Source organism: Rhagoletis pomonella, unplaced genomic scaffold, assembly GCF_013731165.1.
Source record: "Rhagoletis pomonella isolate Grant_MI unplaced genomic scaffold, Rhpom_1.0 Rhpom_scaffold_00002, whole genome shotgun sequence".
Lineage (NCBI taxonomy): Eukaryota > Metazoa > Arthropoda > Insecta > Diptera > Tephritidae > Rhagoletis > Rhagoletis pomonella.
The window spans coordinates 3,389,324-3,408,493 of record NW_023458556.1 but is presented as its reverse complement, the minus strand read 5'-3'; the positions used below and the strand labels follow the sequence as shown (position 1 = coordinate 3,408,493).

Here is a 19,170-nt window from a genome sequence, read left to right as displayed (position 1 = left end):
TATATGTACATACACATATGCATGTATGTATTTATGTAAAACGTATACCAGTTTAATTTTCAGCGTATTGTCAGACTAACGGAGCGAAGGTTTTGAGTTCTTATCGCTTGAAATTTCAACCGCGCACTGAATGTTCACAGCTCTTTTAAATAAGATAAACGCTCTGTCTTACGATCTTCAGATTACAGATTCCTTAGTACCAAAGCTAACTACTTTGATTAATTCACTTGCTTTGAAAATTGCTCTTATGCTCGCATTCTCGTGATTTATACTTTTAGAATGAGTGCAGGCGTATGTGTATGCATGTGAATGGCCAGTTGGAAAATCCGTAAGCACACACACACCGAGAAAAGCGTTTAGTTACGTCAATTAAATATATTCTGCTCAACCATGATTTAATTTCAGTTACATTTGAGGGATTCACAATGGTGCCGTAAGTGTCGTATTGTTGTAGAGAATATGAAACCACAACCAACTATTGTTTAACACTGCGAAAATTCATAATATGACTTCGATGGTACATACTTTGTGAACCCCTTAATATATTCTTTAGGCGTTTAAGGTTTACGGCATACAATACGACACTTACCACACCATTGCGAATACTCCAATTATTTGGTTAAAGCTGCCAAATCACGTGTTGAGAGAAATATGTTTGGTTGACTTTTTTTTTGGATGCAATTTAAAGCCTAACTTGATATAAACGCACTCCGTTTGTAAACGAACGCCGCCTAATTTGTTTTTTCTGGCATACCCGAAATTGGCTTGTGTGCCTTTGAATTTGATTTCAATGAGTGAAACGTCAAATCCAAATCTCACGCAGAAAAAAAAAAATGTAAATTGAGTTAGCTTTTGACGCACGCCGTTCAATTTCGGTTGGTCCCATACTACATACATACATAGTTGAATGTGCATGAGAATTTTTTTACAGTAGAAAGGACAACCGGGTGAGGAGTAAGTTACGTCCGTCTAATTCCCACTGGTTGAGTAAGTAAGTATATATGTATCTTATTACATTAAACGAGCAATTCTTGTCAATATATATATCCATAGGGTTCTCGGAAACGGCTCTAACGATTTTGATGAAATTATGTACGCAGATAATGTTTTGGATTTTAAGGTTGTATGAATAGGCAATATCTCCAAGAAGACTCATATAAGGTTGCCACCTATTCGAAATTAGTTACAAATTAATTAAAACATCAGAATATGCGTATCAACTGGAAGGTATTTTAAAGATTCCTTATTCAAAAAATATTTTCAATAAGGTTGCCACCTATTTTGAATCGCATATTTATTAAACTTTTTGTTTAGGAAAAAATATAAAATATTACTATACAAAAATAAAATAAAATATTATTACCAAGAGATGTTTCTTAAACAATGCTTTCCCTATACACAAAATGTTATGTCTTAGGATAATAGTGTAAGGTTGCCGCTTATTTTCGATTCTACACAATTTATCCAAAACATCGCAATATGGATATCAAACGAGAGATATTGTTGAGAACTTTGGTTAGAAAATATTTTCCATTAGGGTTGCCACGCTTCCTTGTAATACAAATTTTTTACTTTGTTAATCTCAATCAACATTTTTTTATGTATACATACATAGTACACATGCGCTCAATATATGTACCATTCATTCCAGCGTATTTCGGAATAGGGTTGCCACCTAAATTTTAGAGTAAGGAAATTACTTAATAGATATTTTTTTAAAGCTATCCAAATCTTGAAAACTTTAAAAAGTATATGCACTCCGGGCAAAGCTCGGTCAACCTGGTACTAAACACATTATGCTTCAAGATTTACAGGAGTTAAGAAAATATATGTGCGACTATTTCTTTTTTTGACTCCCACCTCGAAATTTTGTTTGAAATACCTAAAAGCAAGTTCCCTGAAAATGTGAGCCCTTATATTAATATTAATATTAATATTACCAGCGAGATCGTACGGGTCACTAAACCCGTAAATAACTACAAGTAGGGATGCGCCGGATAGAGATTTTTATCCATACTTACGGTGACCATAAATATGGATTCAAAATGAAGGACAATTTTTCAAAAATATGCCTACATATATTTAGGTAGTATAAAAATATTAAAAGAGTATTTATGATTCTAAATTCTTATTGCATTTTAGACTTTAAAAATGAATAACGTTTTCTTCATCGATATTAATCTTTTTTTACGTGAATATTTATAAAAGTATAGTAAAACATATTATAATTGCAATAGCGAAAAGTGAAAATCTTTAAAAGATTATTTTATATGCAAATTTGGAGTCGTTCAAAACGAAAACAATACCCTTCTTTTTTTGTTTTTTTGTACTTTTCGAAGTTATATGTCAAAAATCGACGTAAACGACGAGTTACAAAGTGCCATTTACAAAAATATTCAATTTGTGCAGACTGTAATGATATATTTTCTTTATCGAATTTTAAAATAATGAAAAAAAATAATCAAATGAAACTGCGTATTTGATTGAAAATCTCACTTTTTTCGACTTTGACGACAAAATGCAAATGGTCGCCTGTAGCACTAATAATTTTCATTGAAGTCGCTACAAGTTGTATATTTTGGTAAGAGGCACATGAATACCCTTCGAGTTGTAAGTCGCTACGTTGATTGGGAGATTTTTTCATGAGATATGGAAGAAAAGCTACGAAAAGTACCAAAAAACACTTTTTTAAAAAAATCCATCAATTGTCCGATAATTTTAAAATAACGATAAAATGCGGGACAAATGCAGGACACTTGGAAAAAATCAGTACATTTTGAGGTTTTTCAGGTTTGAAAAACAACGCAGGACCGACATTTGAAAAACAGTACGGTCCTGCAAAAAACAGAACGGATGGTCACCGTATGCATACTTCGCATAACTTCGCATAAACTTTAAACTGTAATGTCGTTCTGTTGAGTTTAAATTTTGCCTCACATTTCCCTAAGTTAGATTTTTATTGCACTGGTACAAATGGTTGTGCGAAGTTATGCGAAGTATGCACAATCAGACCTTAAGTTGCCATAAATATGAATGCGTTGCCCTCATCATACTCATACTATCCCCACCAAGTTTGGCCTACAGCTCAACGGAGTTTGATCTACAATATTCATTGGATGAGTGCAATAATGTGAATGATTTTAGTTTGCAATAAGAACTATGAACATTTAACGCCGCTTCTTATCATCTTTATAAATGTAAACACTTTTGATGGAATGCGAAAAAATTACTTGAGTACATATGGTCGTTTAAAGTACAAAACCGCGTATCAACAAAATGCAAAACCGCGTATGTGAAATTGCATAAATTATTTTCTAGAGTATTGAGCCAAGAGCTTGTGTGAGCAAATCCAATTTTGGCCGCAAATGTCAGTTACGCGGTTTTGCAGAATGACGATACGCGGTTTTGTACTTTAAACGACGATATACACTACTAGTACTTATGTATATGTATGTATGCACTATCCAGTTGTAAAATCCACTAATAATTTTACTGGTTTTTACTGGATGGCCTTTTCATACGCAAAAACTTGCAAGAAACTAGCAAAAGGGGGGAAATTGGGAAGGGCAAAAATTACAGCTGAACTTGCAAGTTTGTCTGGATTTTTACTGGATACATTTTTACTAGTAACTATTTGCGAGTAAGAAGAACAGCTGATGGTATGATGCTTAATGCAGTTCACATTAACAAAAGAATTGTTTGTGGTGATTTTAGGCCGGGGCCACGCAATGAGCGGCGAGCGGCTGAGCGGCATAAAACAGAGAGCCAATTTACACGACGGCTTTTCGCCCTGCGTTTTTTTCACGTTCCTTTTTAAAAAAAGTCTTCTAAACTCCTCGTGTATTTACACGATGACTTTTTCTTTGCGGCATCTCTTTGACATTTAAGCGTCAAATTTTCTTTAGTCAACTCCTTCGTCCTCAGTTTTAAAGCGAATCGAATCGTGAACTCAAAGTAAAAAGACGAAAAATTGAATTCCATAAAAGCGAAACGTCAAAGAACCCCTCGATTTCCCTGCACTTCTTGCCTTGTGTAAATTGGCTGTAAAACATATGAAATACTATTGAAGTGGCCACGCATTTCGGCGGCGCCATACAGGAATGCCGCTTGCGTGGCGTCGACAGGTAGTTGAAAACATTATTTTTGGGGTATTATGACACTCTGCAGCAAAGGTACGATATGTAGAATGTATAATACAAATAAAAATAAAATCATAATAATACTTACCGATATTTTCGACGGCTGCTACTATATTCTTCATCGTCGCTTTCGTCTTCATCCTTCTGGTTTATTGATGAACTACTCCTTTCTGGTACAGTTAGGGTAACAGAACCGCAACTATCATCGTTTATCTATGAGAAAATACGTAGTCATTAATAACTCCGCGGCTTCCTTATTTGAGTATCTGTCTAAGGAGTGTTAAATTAAATGGCTATGTCCGAAAATTCGTGTTCGTACGAATTGCTAATTTCAAATTTGTTTTTTTTTTTTCGATTCACACGAAAGCAGGAATACGCTCCAGTAAATAAAAAATGCTCAGGCCGAATAAAACTTTCTTTTTTTGCTGCTTATTTCTGAGTACTTAAAGTGTGAATGTAAGATAAATAAATTTTTTGGAATATGGCACACTTTTATTATACGTTCGTTTTCCCCTCCTCTACAATCGCATACAAAATAATGCAAGTACCTGCCTGCAAACTACTATCTACTCGTTCACTAGATGATTTGCCACTGTCCCAAATTGATGTAGTATTTATTGTGGTGCCAGATTTCGAAGGTAGGTTATTGTAGCCGCCGCCGCCTTTGATATTGCGGATATTCAATATTTTCGAATTGTCTGCCATTTGTGTGTATTTACTATGAATACATACTATGCGCTTATTTACGTATGTATTTGTATGTAACTCAATTAGTTCACTTTTAAATAAAAATTGTTTTAATTAAATTAAATTAGCCAGAAGAGGCAGCAATATTCTCGATCCGTCGCTGTTAATAAACTGATGTCGAAATTAAAAGTGAACTCCACCAAGCCAGTGACTTTGTTTAATTGCAATATTTGTATATTTTAGTTAATAGGCAGGAATTATTGGAGCGCAAATGTGAGCGAACGAGAAAGCACAATTAAAGATGGAATGTTGTGAAAATTGTCAGCTAAATGTAGTGTACTTATATTTACTTATATATACTTAGATATTATATATTAATACATATATATAACTAATATTTACTTTAGGTTTGATTTAAAAAATATATATATATGTATATATATCTATATATTAGTTATTAGCTGCCCACCAAAAACTTTTCCTTTTCTGGTAAGCCAAGCTCAGGTTCCGACTAAAATCAAAAAAAGAAAGAAAAAGTTGTTTCTAATAGCGGTCGACTATCGGTAGGCAATGGCAAACCTCCGAGTGTATTTCTGCAATGAAAAACAGCTCCTCATAAAAATACAATCGCCGTTCGGAGTCGGCATAAAACTGTAGGTCCCTCCCATTTGTGTGACAACATTAAGGCGCAATGCACAAATCGGAGGAGAAACTCGGCCAAAAACCACCTTATTGTGTAAGCGCCAATCTATTATTATTAAAGTACTTAGTAGATTTATAAATAATAAACGGTTCCTGGAAACGAAAAATAATCTGTTATTTTTTATTTTAGGAATTGACAATGTAATGAAATGCTTCCTAATTTTCGAGAATTTTTGTAAAATTTTCAAGATGCTCTCCGGGACTTTTCAAGATTTTTGTGTCTTACCTTTCCCTTATATTTTTCGGGATCTTTTGAAATTTGTTAGGGCTTTTCAGGGTTTCGAGACTATTGAAGTATTTGTGGGACTTTTCAGGACTATTTCGGGAGTTTCCATGATTACTTTTCTATGTGAAACGTCGTTTCACCCTTTCTCACGTGTGAACTTGAGCGGATTGAAGGATAATCACAAAACCTCCGTAACCGTGCGTGAATGAAATTTTTTGTTGCGTAAACGTGCGTTAGATTTCAATCACACAATATATACTCTTATGAGCATTTTTAACCAAAACAATCTCGTAAATTTACTGTTTAATTTTGAACTAAAGTTTGAGTGAAAATATTATTTGCCTGGGGAGTTACTTTCTAGACATTGTGTAATGCGGCAAGGGCATTTATTTTTTTCCATTCATATTGAAGGCATTCTCTGATATTCATGCAATTGTTGCATATCGGTATTTTGTTACGCTAAACTTAGTATTTTATGAAAATATGTAAATACATTTACTTAAAGTATTTAGCACACTTCGACGCCTGCAAACTATACCATGCTAAGTCACCTTAGACTTAGTCAGACGTAGCATAGTATGGTTTGGAGGCCTCGACTTAATGGACGTAAATATACCTATTAAATTCGGTATTTAATACCTAAATGCTTTGAACTTAATATTTACTAAATAAAATTTTGCCGTTCAACTGTTTGACTAAAATATTAAACAGAATACATATTTCCAATTTTTCTACAAAAAACTAAACGTTCCAGCAGCTGTTGACAAAACTTGAAAAAAAGCTATCCCATAAAAAAGGCAATTCAGTACCCACGTTCCTAGTGGGTATATGTACTATGTATGGAATCGCGACTGTGTAGGTAAAAGTGGCGATCTATACCAAAATTTGGGGCATATTTTTAGGCTAACACGCTAAAGAACGGTAGAACCAATTCATGATAAACGTTAGCATATAAGTATATCATCGTCCTATTTTATTGCACCTTAGTGGAGGAAATACGCATTTTTTCTTACATATTCTACAGACTGATATCTACAGACGATATGAGGCTAAAGTATAAATGGAACGATTTGTATAAAAAAGTAGGTAAATATATTTTTAACCTTCTGAGTAAATTTTGCTTTATTGAAATCTGCGTTCTTGGTTTTGCTTTATGCAGCATCGGACACAAATTGAATGCTAAAACGAATAATTTGTATGCAAACTTTGTAGTCGTAAACATGTACATAAGTAGGTACATATGTATGTATGTGTGTCAATAATCACGATAATTTGCAGCTTTTTTTTTTTTTTGGGTACAAGTACGTATGTATTTATGTACATACCCTGCAAAAAATGCGACTAATCCGGGATGACCCCGGGAGCAATGGCAAAAGAACATGCGACTAATACCACTTTTGATCCCGTTATATCTGAATGAACTGTTCCCGAACGGATATAAAAAGGACTAGTCACTTTTAAAAAATAAAAATAAAAATTTGCTTCAACACCAATTCGAACCGAGGTTCTCAGTTTTGTTAAGCGAATACTGTCTCTCTGTGTCAACGCCGCAGATAAAACTTTATTGAGTTAGTGCGTACATACATACATATATGTATATCGTCGGTGATACTGCAAAACGTTCTATGTCACTTATTACCTCTGGTGTTTAATTGATCTGTTATCTGTATCTGATCGCTTCGGGTAACCGTCCATCTTCATCAGCCAAAAAGGTAGACAGTTTTGTCATTCGTCGATTAAGGCGTAACGATTTACAGATGCATTCCGGTGCATCCGGACCATCTAAGTGTCGTTAATAGTACCCAATAGAGCTGAGTCGGGGACTAATTGATCTTCAATTATACCCGTAAGGGATGAGTCGGGGACTAATTGATCTCCCATATGAGACATGTTGCGACTAATTAATGCCCAATTGTACCCCATTGAAAGTAATCTCGGAATACTCTCCTTAGAGATTAGTCGCACAATTTTTTGCGGGGTACATATGTATGTCTGTATGTACATATGTTTGCATATGTATTTATTTTTATTTTCCGGCTTATGGCTATTTCAAGCGTTAACACGAATCCGCCAATTGTTAAGTAAATTGTCAAAAGCAAAAATAATGATGTCAAACTGGGTTTAATAAAGGTCTCATCATGGCATCTAAATATATATGTATTAGGGTGCCCATCGAAAATGCCTTTTTTTTTGGGAAATTTCAAGACTCTACCTCCTAATTTTGTTCGTTTTTATGAGAAATATTATCGCCTATTTTTATGGATTTTTTAAAGGTCATTTGGAGGTCGCGACATGTTGATTTAAGTCAGAAAATAGGATTTTGTAGATTTGAGTTTTTGAGTGATTATTTTTCATTAGATTTCAAAGATCCAATATGATCTGAGAGGAGGATATATACATAGGCCTTTAAAATGGTATATGCTAATCTATTGTCGGACTAGGCCTGTTGGGATTTTCTATCAGGCAAATTAAAAAAATACCCATATTTCTCCTAATTTTGTAAAATTTGACCATCGATAATTTCTACAATTGCAAAATATGGAGTACTATATAAAATTAAATCTATTTCTAAATAAACTGATACCTTATTTATTGCAATCGCATAAAAATTGTCGAATTTAGGCGACTTTTCTTAAATACGGACTTGAATTTATGTGTGTATGTACAGGAATTTCCAATTTTTTTTTTTTGGCAGTGTGGCTAAGGAATTCATAACAATTTTTTAAAAATTCATATATGCAATCGCAATTTAGCAAAAATGTGTTTTTTCAAGAAATTTTAGGAAAATGGGGGGGAGGGCACCGCCCACTTATATGATATATGCGTATCTCAAAAACTACTTGACCGATCTCGACCAAATTACGGGGTAGGGTCTTGAAATTTCCAAAAAAAAAAGCATTTTCGATGGGCACCCTAATATGTATATACATGTACATACATACATAGGTGCAAAAATATCGTTACCTTAATATGGAAAGCCCTTTTCTAGTATCCCATTGTGCACAAAGCAAAAATTTTTCCAATTTTTTCCTCAAGGGGATATACAAACTTTTCCGAAAAATTCTATCTAAGGTTTGAATAAAAGGTGTGTAAATTTTGACTTCAAATTGATATCCAATATTTTCTCAAGTGGAAAAATCAGACTGTTTTGCATACAAAAAGTGTGCCGTTTTGATTGGGAATGCATTGGGTCTCCAATTGAGGCGTTTTTGAGAAATAGCATTCCGAACTTCAATCGCGATTTCCCACAACCGGCCGAAATTAACATAACACAGTCTTTTACCCAGGCGACGACTTGTAAAAGTCGAGTTTTATTATTTTCATATGTATTTACCTACGAATGTACATATGTACATATGTATGTAGGTATAAATTTAATTACTCTTTAATGTTTTGTGTGAGTTTATAAGCAATAAATTTTGTTTAATTACAAATTGACAACCTTTTGAAGCTTTAATACTTTGCTTTTACTTTTTATGCGGGCAGTTAAGAAATAAAAATGTCTATATATATACATACATACATACATACATATATTTATTATTGCTTATTTTGTGTTCTTTTTCACCTGATGTCAGACACAGACGTCATTTTTTACGATCAACAGTGATTACAGAGGCTTCATAACCTGTTGTACATACATACATACACAGTAAATATGTATGTCTGTATCAATGTATGTACATATTTATGTAGTTTTGCTTATTTAAGTTAGCGTGAAATGCAACATCCTCACTCTGAAGAAAGCCATATCAGAAACCAAACAATATTGATAAAAATACAAAAAAAAAAAATAAATAAAAAAGCGCACAGTGAATTATATATATGTACTAGTATCGCCCAGTCGTCGAAATTCGAAATTTTTTTTCATACACTTTTGAATTTTGCTTGTCACCAAGATTGACTTTTTTATGCGAATGACGATTTCGAAGTCCACCACCAAAAGTTAGCGAATTTACAAAGAAATTTAAACCCAAATAGACCGAGAAAGGAACCTGGATTGTAGATGAGATGCCCGCTGACTAATATGTTAAACATATACATACCAATTCAGACTGTAAATACGTTTTTCGATTATATTGGTCTGAGAGCCTCTTGGAAGGTTAAAAACTAAATTGCCAACATCTACATAAACTCCGCTTTCGTTTCATCAGAATCGGTAAAGGTTAAGAAAATACCTCGAAAGGTGTACAACAAAATATAATATTTCACACGGTGTTTCATCAAGATTGGGCCAAAGCTCAGGTGTATCAAATTCCATTACCTTATCGCAGGTGGTTGCACAGATAAGCGATGTGAAAAGTTCAGTTTGTATGGGAGGTTCGACGCCCCCTTTCCCATTATTTACCACCTTTCGCCTTAAGGTCGTTATTGATAGCATAAATAGCTGTGCCAAATCTCAGACTGTTAGAATAAGCGGTTCCAGGGATACGCGATATGAGAAGCTCAGTTTGTATGGGAGGTTCCACAACCTGCCATTTTTCGGCACAAGTAGAGTATTTACAATTTATCCATCCGTGCTAAATTTCAGTTCCCCATCGGAATTGGTTCTAGAGATATACACCACATTTTCACATTTTAGTCTGGGGGTTAACATTTCTGGATTAGAGGTAGTTATATTCTTTAAATCGGTGTATGTTTCATTGAAATCGAACAAACGGTGTCCTCAAAAAAGGGAGTTCAAAATTTTCTTGTGGCGTATTTACATATATAGAAGAAGATATTGACATTAACGTTATCGGCTAAGGAGTGATTTCAAAAGTTTAACAAATGTACCGGTAAAAATACTATATATGAATGTATGTATGTACTAACTTACTGTAACTGTGGCGTTGCGTTGGCGCTGGAATCACTTTGGTAATGTGGAGACTTTCATATAAATGCATGCCCAACAAACATTTAGGTTTCAGCTCAACTTAAGGTTAAGTTTAGAACTAAGGTATTTCTCAAATATCCAACGTTGTTTTTCAACAGTACCTCAAGTGGAGGATCATAGCCTTCTCAACAAAAGGGGCATTTTTCTTTGTATGAAAAAAGGACTGTTTATCAAGTTGAGAAAATGCTAGTTCTCAACTTGAACTCCAATGTAATTCTACAGTTGGTCTCAAACATATCATTTAAATAGTAAAGTACATTATACCTTTTTGATTGAGACGACATACATAGATGAATTTAAAAATTAATCTTTCATTTTATTACTCCTTTTGTATTATGTAGTTAATCAATATCGTATTATAATAATTTACTTCACAGTATACAGTCCGACAGTAATTTTATTTTCTTTCAAGATTTTTTGAGGATACTTTGAAGATTATTTACTTTTTATTGGGAATTTTCCTCTTTATATAGCTTTCATTTTTTACTGTACTGTGCAACCTCAGAAAATTCGAAAACCTTCCTTAAAAACGATGTGAGAAATTTGCACTTTTTATGTGTTATTGGGACGAAAATGAACAGCAAAGCAAAACAAAATAATCGGAAGATGCCAGTTAATTTTTTTTTTATTATTTAAAATTAGTTTGAAAGACATGTGCATTTTTCTTAATAATAGATTTCGGGACCCACGGGACCCGCGTTACAATTCTGAAAAAAGTCGGGATGGGCGGGTTCGGGCCTTAAAAATTGAATTTCGGGATGTGCGGGATCGGGACTAAATATTTAGTCCCGTACCCATCTTTAGTTTCTACCAAAAAATGTCGCCTTTTGATTGCCCCTTTCTCTTTTTGTGTTCGATTCTAAATTAAAGGCAAACATGCCTTTTTACAGGGCTGAGTGTAATATCAAACACATTTTGCACCGGGGTAGGGCAACATTTTTTGGAAGAAACGAAATCACCATAAATGAAAAAAGCTACCATAGGCGGATTCGTCGTTCTATTTAGTTCTAAACTAAAACGATGAATCCACCTTAATAAGGCATGGTATCGATTTGTACTTACACTTTCGCCATGGCTGTCGCTCTTTTCCTCTTCGCTGAGAGCTTCTTGTTCCTGCATTTGGTATTTTAGGCGCAAAGCTTCGAGATCAACAGCATCGATGCCCATCGGCAATGATATAGAATTCCGCCGCAAGCTTCTACTCATTGGCTCGGCAGTAGCTAAAATTTCAGGAGACTCTGTGCAACTTTCGTCGCCGCCGCCGACGAAGCCGTCGCCACTTTGAAGCCGCGAAAGTTCCGTGCATTTAGCCTCAAAATGATTATCCTTTTCATCCACCTGTACAACGATGGTTAAATGGACATTGCGTTTCTCTGCGTTTGAGGGCCCCTGCCCATCAATGTCTTCCAACAATTGCTCTTTGCTTGCATTGCCACTGGTGGTGGTCGGCGCTACGCTGATACTGGAGCTGCTGCTGGCATCATTGAGTCTGTCCATATAAGGGATACTACTTTCACTTTCTGTGCTTGATCGCCTCGCCGTCTGGCCATTTGTTAACAGGGATTGTCCTTGTTCCTCGTTACTCTTGCGCTGTTGCCATTTATCTTGTTCTCTTGATTTATCACTCATTTTAAAAGCTAGTCGACTTGCTCAGTTAAGTGTTAAGCTCGGAACACTTTGACGACTGCAACTTCACGACGTAACGACAGCGACATCATTTTGTCGACAAATGTCGCCTTGAAGCCAGCTTCTTAAACATTTTGAAGACCTCAGCGACATAGCAAACAGCTGGTTTTAAAGTTTGACATTTTGGTATATTTATTTCACAAATTGTGTATTTTTATTTAAGTAAATAAGAAAAACATGAACAATCAAGAATATGTGATGAATTTTGCGACAATTTAATTTTGCAGCACTACATCTACTCATTGTCGCCGGCAAAATTAGAAATAGATTTAATTTGGCGACGTCGACAATTGCAGTCCTGCAGCCAAGATGTCGTGCTGTCGTCAAAATAATTGTGTCCGTAAGAACGTGTGTATTTAAAATTTGACAGATGCTGCTTGTCGCTTGCTGTCGTCAAAGTGTTCCGAGCTTTAAGCGTAACTAATGCAATTTCATGCTGTAGAATGCATAGCCATGTGTCAACGCTTTCATTAAAAATTCATTAACTACATACATATGTACATATATTTATGCATAGTACATAAACATGCCATATTTACATATGTATGTAGATATGTATGTACTCGTGTGTAGTAAGTACATATTCGTGGGCGTAGCCAGGTAGGGGCAGGGGGGTGCTCGAGCCCCCCCTAACTTTCAAATTTTCCTTATATATATATATATAAAATAGTACCCTGAAATGCCAGCTTAATAGGGTCGAACCGAATCTGTTTTATGTTATTGTTTACGAACATTCGTTTAGCTCGACAAATAAATAATAGTCATCCCTGGAAATTGGGAAATAGTCGAGAATCCAAGGATAATCGTTAACAGTAGCAATCCTCGTCGGTTGTCTTTAATCCTTGTCGAATCCATGTCTAATCTTTTGTACTTGCTTTAGCAATCCTTACTGCTTACTTTAGTAAGGAAAGGAAATGGATTCGACCGTGATTAGAAACAAGAGCCACTAACGAATAGTAACAGTTTTTGTTTTTTGAATTCCGAATTGTGTCGCTACTGTCTTTGTAATGTATCAAAATTTGTGCTACGCAGAAAAATTAAGTATCTCGCAACATGAGCGAAAAAAATAAAGTATTGCCCCGTTTTTATTCAGTTGATTTCAAGAATTAAAAAATTATAATGGACTGAAGTGTTGCTTGATATTCTCAAATAATAAATATCTGCGCTGGTCGTTTTAATTTTTTTTTAAATATTCGTTAATCCTCATTTGAGATAAATTATTTTTAATCTCTTCAATAACACAAATACCTTCCCGTAGAGACAAACCTTTGGGTTTAAATTTTTTTACCCAAGCACAAATACAATTGAGGTTACGGGTTAATAAAATCCAATTCTGTTTTAAGCTTGGAGACCCTTGAATAAGCAAAATAAGAAGTTCCAAGCCAAAGCTTCAACTTTTCGGCCCTGATAATCACCAATACCTAAATTTTCGACGTTTCGCAAAGTTGTACTATTATTTTACATTTGATATACATTCGTTCAATTATTTTCGCGCTAAAGTGGCAGCTGTCACTTAAATTATTGCGTTCTTTATGTTTTCGTCATCAAAATATTGGCCAATGTAATTTCAGTTTTTGAAAAATAATTATTTCCGCGGTATTCTGGTTATGTGTGCGCACGGTGTAGAATTCGAAAACACTGTGAGTTGTTGCGGTCACTTGAATCAACGCTAGAAGCGCTCAGCTGGTAGCGGAGCGATTGTGAGCAGATTCTCAACGCCCGGCTTTTCACCAGCACACAACTGCAAATATGTACATATGTACGTATGTACATTAGACTGCGCCTTATTTTGCAACTCAGTGGGAAATTTAATATATTTTAATGGCACTTGATGTAGTTTTGTCCCCCGTTGTCAAAAATGGCTACACTGTTTTTAAACCTCTCCAACTTTTAAAGTTATTCAGGTCTTTCCTACGTAAAATTACCATTTCAGAAGTCAAATTTCACGTAGCATATTCAAATGCTAAAGTTGAGGGAATTTGATTCTTCATAACTTTTTTACGAACTTTATTTTTGTGCGACGCTTAGATCACGACCGGGAACTTACTTCATCTCCGCATCACGTCAACCGGTACAGTACGATGGCCATTGTGCCGATACGATTAAGGTCTTAAAATTATCGCATAGATGTCGCCCATTGAAAACAATGACCTTTTGAAAAATTCAATATGGCATCTAGGCTAACCGGAAAATCGATTTTGCTTTACAACTTTTGTGCCACCAGAGAATCCAACGAGATAATTCTCTACAACTTTGGCATTTAAATATGCTAAAAATGAAAAATGGCGAAAACTGTGACAATGTAAAAATTTTTATCACTTTTTGATAATTATTTGCAATAACAAATGATTTTATTCAAAAGGCTAATATAAAAAAAAATGTGCGAAATTAAATTCTCCACAAATTTATATATAATCGTTTTTTACGAAAAATGCAAAGTAAGCTTGCAAATCTTAAGAAACCCAAAACAAACCTAAATTCCAAGATGGCGAAATATTCCCATATGAAAGTTAGGGGCAAGACTGTAGATTCATGGTCTACGTGTAAAATAAAAGTAAACTGCATTAAAAGTTCCAATTGTACAAATTTTTTCGCAGGGTACACTTATATGACAAAAAAGGAACATGGTTAGGGAGAGTCTTGCTTTCTAGCTTAAACAAATTTTTCTCCATACAACTAAGGCGCAGTCTAATGTACATACATACATAAAAATAAACACTTGAGCTCAGCACGAAAATTTGCGATAAAAGCTCAACTCGTATAACCCGCGCACAAGTGCCGGCATTGGCGATTCACCGAGTACATATAAACATGTGTGAAACCATGTATTTATGTATGTACACGTGTATGCTTGTATATAAAACTTCTTGTCAACTTGTAAATTAGGCAGGCGTGAAGATATCCATCCACCTCCTCATTTTGCAATATGAGTACATATTTATTGTGTTTGACAAAAATCTTTGGCAATGGATTCACTATTTGCTAATTATTAGCGAGCGTTCGCGTCAAAGCTGGTGCATACATCTGTATTTGTGTGTACATGTACATGTACATATGTATTTACATAGGTACGAATTTCACGGATCGCTGATAATTGGCCCACTAAAGATTCTTTCGAGATAATATATTTGTTGCCCCTTTCCGCTACTCTCTCTTATCTTAGCGTTAAAGCCGCTCGATAATGTTTATAGCAGCAACACATGACTGCATTCGTAATCATGATTTACGAACATCACTGAAATACTTGGCGATATTTTTGGAAGAGTTTGCTTAGGTCGCTGTGTATATGTGTACCTACATACATACATATGTATGAAAGAACGTTGAGCTTCTGCTATATTACGCATACGCCTGGTATACCCCAGCTGAACGTGCATGGGCGCGGTGATCTGTACATACATACATATCGTCGGTTAAAGTACAAAACCGCGTAACATCAGCTGTTGGCTCAATCCTTATCCATTCGTCCTGAAATATACTAGCCAGATATGCGATTGCTTTATAAAAAAAACGCAACCATTTTGAAATATGAGTGCTTTTACTCTCCAGAAAATAATTTATGCAACCTCACATACGCGGTTTTGTACTTTAAACGACGATATGTGCGTAAAGCAAGTAATTGTAGGTACTTAAAAAATATTATTCCGATGAATTGATAACCTTCCTCCTTTTTTTTGAAAGTAGGTTAATAAGTAGCTTTGAAAGCAATACTTACCGTTATTGACTTTACTTTAGGACATTTTTTCTTTTCAGGATTATAACTACGACAAACCTAAATCGGAGTAAATGAAGTGAAAAATCGTAGCAAAATTAAATTCTGTAGTCGATTTTTATATGCCGGAATCCCGAACACTTTTCTACTCCCCGAAATCCCGGGATTACAGCTCCGGGATCCCGAGATTTTTACTGATTTAATTGCATAATCAGGCAAGTTCTAGATTATTCGGGGTGAAAGTGAAGTTGAAAACGATCAAATGAATTTACATGCATTTGACATGAAAAATGAGTAGTACAGGACACAAAAATTTGGATCGAAGGGAACTTGAGACATTACACTCGGATGTGAATTTAAGAGCCCGGTATAACTTTACTTGCTCAAACATTTTGTGAAAGAACTGTGAAAGAACGAGAAAAATCTGGTAGCAATTGAAAGCACAAGAAGCTATTAGGGAGCGGAAGAGTGGCCCTGCATTTTACTTAGTTGGCGTGGTTTTGTGGTTTGAATTACTGCAAACATGATTAACTGTTTTTTATTAAGATGCATTATGCTCCGCATTAGACCAAATGTGGCGACAATGAATCTGTGCGGTTAAATTTTTTTGATTTTTGAGGTCTGTGAGCCTACTGTAAAATGCAATCATTATGATAAAGTCGAAATCCTGAAAAATCTCGTATAACATGGGATAACACTTTTTCGCATCCCGAATTCCCCGGATTGTTAAAATGCTTCGTGATTGAATGACATAATACATACATATGCATGTATGTATGTATATAAATATGTATTGCTCGTTTTTTGGAAGAAATTCATAATCCAAATATATGTACAGTCAATCAATAAAATTTAGGTACAGCAAGTTTTTTTTGCAATACGGACAACTGTTTTTTAAATATTTTACTTTTTACTCAATTTTTCCAAAATTAAAGAAAATTCTGCACATTTTTATTAAAATATTGCACTTTTTAATTGGACTCTTTACAAAAAAATGAGTATGCAGTCTTCTAGCCCGTTCAATTGTCGTAAAGTGCAAGTCTGAGGTAGTTCGGACTTACCATTGTCGATTCATGTGTCATTTTCTCCATATAAAATATTATCATAATGCGATCTTAGTAAAGTTCTAATCCTGATTACGTATTATCTAGGCACCGTTATACGGCAGTCGCATTTCTGACTAACTAGTTCCGAATTAATCAGAAAGTGGTATTGTACAACTAATTGCTTCTTCGAACTATGGCGAAATGTTATTGCAGTTTTTCTGTGTTGTTTTCAGCTTAATTATGCATATATGTATAAATACGTAAGTCTGTGCATACATATGTACATGTGAGGATTTGTTTTTTAAGTTTCATTAGCTAACTCTTTATCTTCCCCGCGCATACGTACATACATACATACATACATACATACATATGGGTGTTTCCATAAAAATTTTAACCGAAAATGCAAGTTAATCAGTTGAAACGGCTTTATAACTTTAAATTTCGCAGTCAGATGGCGAATAAAGGTTATGAAACCGCAAAACGGTGGAGAAGCACTAAAAACATTTTTATAAAAAATTCAATTATATATACATAAGTCGACTTTGAATTTTTGTATTATAAATATTGAAAATGATAACCAATACTCTCATTCTTATGAATTAGATACAATTTTTGCATGGTTATTGTTCAGAGATAAGTAATTAATCGTTCTTGTCAGAAAAACGCTCACGCGTGTTGTTTAATTTCAAGGTGTGGACTTATTGCTATTTTGCATGCCATTGTTTTTTATAGAGGTATGTTTACCTTATGTTTGTGATGGATTTGCAAGCCAAAGGTAAGTACCATATATTTTCTGTGTTATATTGTATTTATCACTATTTATAAGTGAAGAAGAAATGTAAAAATGTTAAAATTCGATTTTTTTTGTTGCATCTTTTTGCATCCATTAGTGTGAAAGTAATATTTTCCCACCTACCCACAGTCTAAAATTTATATATATGATAGCTGTGGTAGTATAGGCTCTCAATATGACAGTTTCTATCTGGACAACTGTGTAAAACTATTTTTTGTCCCAAATAATTCCTACTTGATATCGAAAAGAAAAAATTACAAAAATAGCATGCTGTATAAAGTTTCGATCTTAAAATACGATTTTTCTGGGATAAAATTTTTATCAGTAGATTTTCATCGAAGCTAGAAGAAAAGCGGAAAAAGTAAGGAGCGTTTTTTTAATAACAATGAATGGATGGTGGCAGATTTAGTCTTCTGTGTCTCCATTCATAAAGAGCAGGCTTCGACATCTGCGATATCTATCCAATCTCTCTTGTTTTGTATATATAATAACACTGGACTCGGATCTTGAACTGTTTTTCTTGAACACAGGCTTTGATAGTTCATCGTACTTAATTGGGGATTTCTAAATTCAATGGCGTTCCTGTTTTGCTGGATTGCATCCAATTTCCTGGGTAATGGTAATGGAATATATTAACCTTTTTTAATAACTTCCTAAAGTTATATTTCTAAAATTTTGGACGTGACTGTCTTTTAATATTACTATTTCTGAAAATCACCGAAATCTGATTATAGTAGTGTAAGGTTGCCACTTATTTTCGATTCTACACAATTTATATAAAACATCGAAATATGTATATCAAAGGAAAGGTATTCTTGAGGACTTTGGTCAGAAAATGTCTTCGATCAGGGTTGAGACGCTTCTATGTAATACAAATTTTTATTTTGTTAATTTCAATCAGCATTTTTTTTATGTATACACTTTACATATACGCTCAAGATATGTGCTATTTACTCCCGCGTATTTCGGAATAGGATTGCCACCTAAACTTTTGAGTAAGAAATTTATTTAATAGATATCGAAATCAAATTTTTTTTCAAACGTATAAAAAGTATATGCCCTCCGGGCAAAGCTCGGTCAACCTGGTACTTATTATTAATAGCGCGTATACGATAATCCGAAAATTTCACAAAAGTGCAAATAAGCTTTCTTTCTGCTAAACTTTTGAATGTTTTTTTTTTTAACTGAACTTATTAAATACGAGCTTCTACTAAAATTATTGATCATTAAAATTGTGAAGTAGGCAAGCGCTGAGACAGGGTACCCAAAATAATTTTTTTTTCTCAGCCACCTCCGCATA

General features: G+C 34.5%; 2 protein-coding genes across 2 annotated transcripts in view; one reads left to right on the top strand and one right to left on the bottom strand.

Moving 5' to 3' along the window:
* The window catches only part of LOC118734402 (A disintegrin and metalloproteinase with thrombospondin motifs 7-like), a 69,960-nt gene that overhangs the window by 13,643 nt on the left and 37,147 nt on the right, over positions 1-19,170 (top strand). The gene's annotated exons all lie outside the window — the stretch shown is intronic.
* On the bottom strand, positions 4,134-12,291 carry LOC118732731. The gene is made up of 2 exons (XM_036461848.1): positions 11,693-12,291; positions 4,134-4,352 (listed from the first exon to the last, which is right to left on the bottom strand). Exons 1-2 carry the CDS (start codon positions 12,257-12,259, stop codon positions 4,224-4,226), a joined length of 696 nt encoding a protein of 231 aa, XP_036317741.1. The 5' UTR covers positions 12,260-12,291; the 3' UTR covers positions 4,134-4,223.

What these genes read in the sequence shown, in the direction of transcription:
- LOC118732731 (XM_036461848.1), bottom strand. Translation starts at nt 12,259, where the DNA reads ATGAGTGATAAATCAAGAGAACAAGATAAATGGCAACAGCGCAAGAGT. An exon ending in GCGACAGCCATGGCGAAAGT is followed by an intron (nt 4,353 to 11,692) that starts GTAAGTACAAAT and finishes ATTTTCTCATAG; the next exon opens with ATAAACGATGATAGTTGCGG.